Genomic DNA, 3,237 nt, shown 5'->3' on the forward strand with positions numbered 1-3,237 from the left:
TGCATTGTTAAGACAACGATTTATAAAAGTCCCCTTGGAATTAGAAATCCAAAGAGAAATTCAGAGACAATTTTATAAAACGGCAAAGTTTCACCGCGTGCTAGCTGCCATGGACTGCACACATATAAGAGTACTATCTCCAGGTCAGTACATTAAATAATTTCAACTAATGAGGATTATCTAAAATGCGTCACTATTTAGGTGGGGATGAAGCGGAACTCTTCCGAAACCGAAAGAACTACTTTTCAATTAATGTGCAAACGCTTTGTGACAGCAAGCTGAACATCATGGACATCGTAGCCCGTTGGCCAGGATCGTCACATGACGCAATAATACTTAAAAATTCAAGAATATTTAGCCGATTTGAAGCAGGGGAGTTCGGGAATGCAATAGTCGTTGCCGACAGTGGCTACCCTTGCAATCGGTGGATAATGACACCTTTGTTAAAAGTACAAACTCCGGCTGAGGCGTTATATAACGAATCGCAAATCAGAACTCGTAATTGTATTGAACGTCAATACGGTGTGTGGAAACGAAGATTTCCAGTTCTTGCGCTGGGAATACGAATGAATCTCAGGGAAGTGGAATGTATAATCGTTGCAACCGCAGTTTTACATAACATTTGCAACTTAAACAACGATTGTGTCGCACCAGCAGTCTACGAAAATGAAATAAATAATATCATCGATGCAATTGTTGAAGTACCCACAATCTCAACTTCAGGTCGAAATGACAATTTATATAGAAACCATATAATACAAAACTATTTCGAATGCTTGTAAATTTCTTTTGATTATTAAAAAAATAAACATCTTTATAACTTCTTTTTTTTAATTCAGGAACACATTTTAGTATTTATGTAAATACTGATAGGGCACATATGTATGCTTGTAAATAAATATCTTTTATATAAGTATTAAAAAAAAATTGTATCTACATATTTATAAGTCAGATACACATTCTAGTACTTATATACATTTGTTAATACTGATAAGGCACATATATGAGTGGAAGATCGACCTATCTCGGCAGCCAGTTCGAAAACGCCCTATCTCAGAAAACTTTTCAACAACGCTCTATTTCAGAAAACTTTTCAAGAACGCCCTATTTCTGAATTTTATTGAAAATATCCTGTCTCAAAATTTAGTTGAAGAACGCTCTATCTCAGAATTCGGTCAGCTGCCGATTCAAAAACGCTCTATCTCAGCACATTTTCAATGTATTTTCGTTTGAGATGGGGCTTTTTTGAGCCGAATTCTGAGATAGGACGTTCTTCAACCAAATTTTGAGATAGGATGTTTTCAATAAAATTCTGCAGTAGAGTGCTCTTGACAAGTTTTCTGAGATAGGTCTATCTTCCACTCAGCCATCGATATACAAAACGAAAACCAAATAAATTCAAAATTGAAACTTTGTTCGAAAGTTAAAAAAAATTCAACAAAGTATTACAAAAATTACAAACTTTTACAGTTTGTTTAATGTTCATTAATTATTTAGAAAAGTATTGCTAATTTCATGCATTAATTTAATACATTTATTTCGTTTCATACACTGATTTTATGCCAAAATTAGAAAAACTCCACAAACTTTCCATCACAGTTCCAAGGTTTTTAATTCGAATTTCGAGAACCCTTTTTGGTATGCAGTTTTATGGCTTATCAAATTTTAATGCAATAAGCTGCATGTTTGAAGTTTCTAGAAAATCCCGTTGATTTTTTATATTTTTTTGGTGACGGGGTTATGCACTTTCTTCTATATAAAAAGGTACTTTGTATGAAAGAAAATGCTTGATACCGTCAACAAAAAAAAAATATGCAAATATAATGCATGAAATGAGCAATACTTTTCTAAATAATTAATTGATATTAAACAAACTGTAAAAGTAGTTAAGACCGTTCAAAGCGCTACAATTCAATTTTTTTTTAACATAGGGGTTAAAATTAAGTATTTTCAATTGTTTTGAGTTTATCCGAAAGTATTCGCATTTCAAGGGCATGCTTCTCGGATGCAAATTGTTTTTGTAGTTCGTGTACTTCTTTCATTTGCGTAATACGTAAAGTGTGCTCGATTTTCGCAAATTCCACTTCTTCTTTCAGTTTTATTTCCGTCCATTTGGACTTTATTCCTGCTAGCTTTGCCCAACTTGTGTGTTTTCTGTTTACACTTTCAGTGCAAAGCTTCTTGTTTTTAGGCGTTTTCAACTGCATTGGTGTGTAGTGCTCCCAAGGCTCATAATCTGCAAACAAACAAGCTATGTAATTAGAATTTTAAAATTATAAAACATTTGCTGTTACCATCTTTTTCAGTTGTATGATTTGGGGTTGAAGCACGAAGCCTTTTGCTTGTTGATTGTTCACGCATGCCCATATCATCGATTACACAATCTGTGAATAGTTTGTGATATTTATTAATTGATGTCTTGCTACTTCAATAAACAAACTTCATTGTACCACCTTCTTCTTTCATCGTTTGGCTTTGCACCACTTGCTCGCTTTGAACATTTCGCTGCTGAGGATCAGTTCCAACTGTTAAAAGGCCAAACATACATAAATGTACATGTTAGTCATAATTATCATTTGGTAATTTGCAACTGTGTACATACCTGAATGATCCAAATCTGCAGAATGTTTATCGAATGGTAGGAAGTCGTTGTCGTATTTGGACTCCATTCCCTGCACTTGTTTCTCCGGCAATATCTCACTCAGTAATATGTCAATACTGGAAGCAGCTGGCTCTCTGGATGGACCTCCGCCCGTCCCATATGCATACTTTTTCTGGTCTGCAGATCGTTTTTTCATGTCTGCTTTCAAGTTCAAATACTTTGTTCGCAGATTTTTTGCTGACCGTGGTGCTCCGGAGCACATCGAGTTGAAACTCTCCGCTACATTTTCCCATGCCTTTTCTTTTTGATCGACACGCACTCTCCCCGTAGCTTTACACTCCAAAATATTTGCATTTTTCCGCACTAGGCTTAGCAAAGTACTGATATCGTCTGTTGAAAAATTTTTGGTTCGAGCTGCACTTTCCATTTTGAACTTTTCTAATATAACACCACAATTTATTTGTTTACATAAATCAGCTGTTATTTCTACTAACATCCCTGCTTTTAGATTTTTGGGTTGCCAAATCTGAATAATGGTGAAACGCAGGAAACTTAAGTGCAAAGTTAAATAAAAATTAAAATTAAAATTAAATCCGAGTTAATTTGCAATGAACAAATTTGGTGAAACCGACTGT

The 3,237-nt window shown here is 34.7% G+C and overlaps 2 protein-coding genes across 2 annotated transcripts; one reads left to right on the plus strand and one right to left on the minus strand.

Annotated features, from left to right (window-relative positions):
- Positions 1–99: 99 nt before the first annotated feature.
- LOC118757356 (putative nuclease HARBI1) lies at positions 100–804 on the plus strand. The gene is made up of 2 exons (XM_036492074.1): positions 100–143; positions 202–804. The coding sequence occupies exons 1-2, from the start codon at positions 110–112 to the stop codon at positions 780–782; spliced, it is 615 nt and encodes a 204-aa protein (XP_036347967.1). The 5' UTR covers positions 100–109; the 3' UTR covers positions 783–804.
- A 1,017-nt stretch (positions 805–1,821) lies between these two features.
- On the minus strand, positions 1,822–3,195 carry LOC118757355 (myb/SANT-like DNA-binding domain-containing protein 3; the record flags this gene model as incomplete). Its single annotated transcript, XM_036492073.1, is given in 4 exon segments — positions 1,822–2,236; positions 2,295–2,384; positions 2,454–2,525; positions 2,603–3,195. Coding segments are annotated over 4 exon segments (954 nt in total). The 5' UTR covers positions 3,099–3,195.
- Between the last annotated feature and the right edge of the window lie 42 nt (positions 3,196–3,237).

Source organism: Rhagoletis pomonella, unplaced genomic scaffold (genome assembly GCF_013731165.1).
Source record: "Rhagoletis pomonella isolate Grant_MI unplaced genomic scaffold, Rhpom_1.0 Rhpom_scaffold_16901, whole genome shotgun sequence".
Classification (NCBI taxonomy): domain Eukaryota; kingdom Metazoa; phylum Arthropoda; class Insecta; order Diptera; family Tephritidae; genus Rhagoletis; species Rhagoletis pomonella.

Coding starts and splice junctions, on each gene's coding strand:
- LOC118757356 (XM_036492074.1), top strand. CDS start 110: ATGGACTGCACACATATAAGAGTACTATCTCCAG. Junction 144..201: donor TATAAGAGTACTATCTCCAG/GTCAGTACATTA, acceptor GTCACTATTTAG/GTGGGGATGAAGCGGAACTC.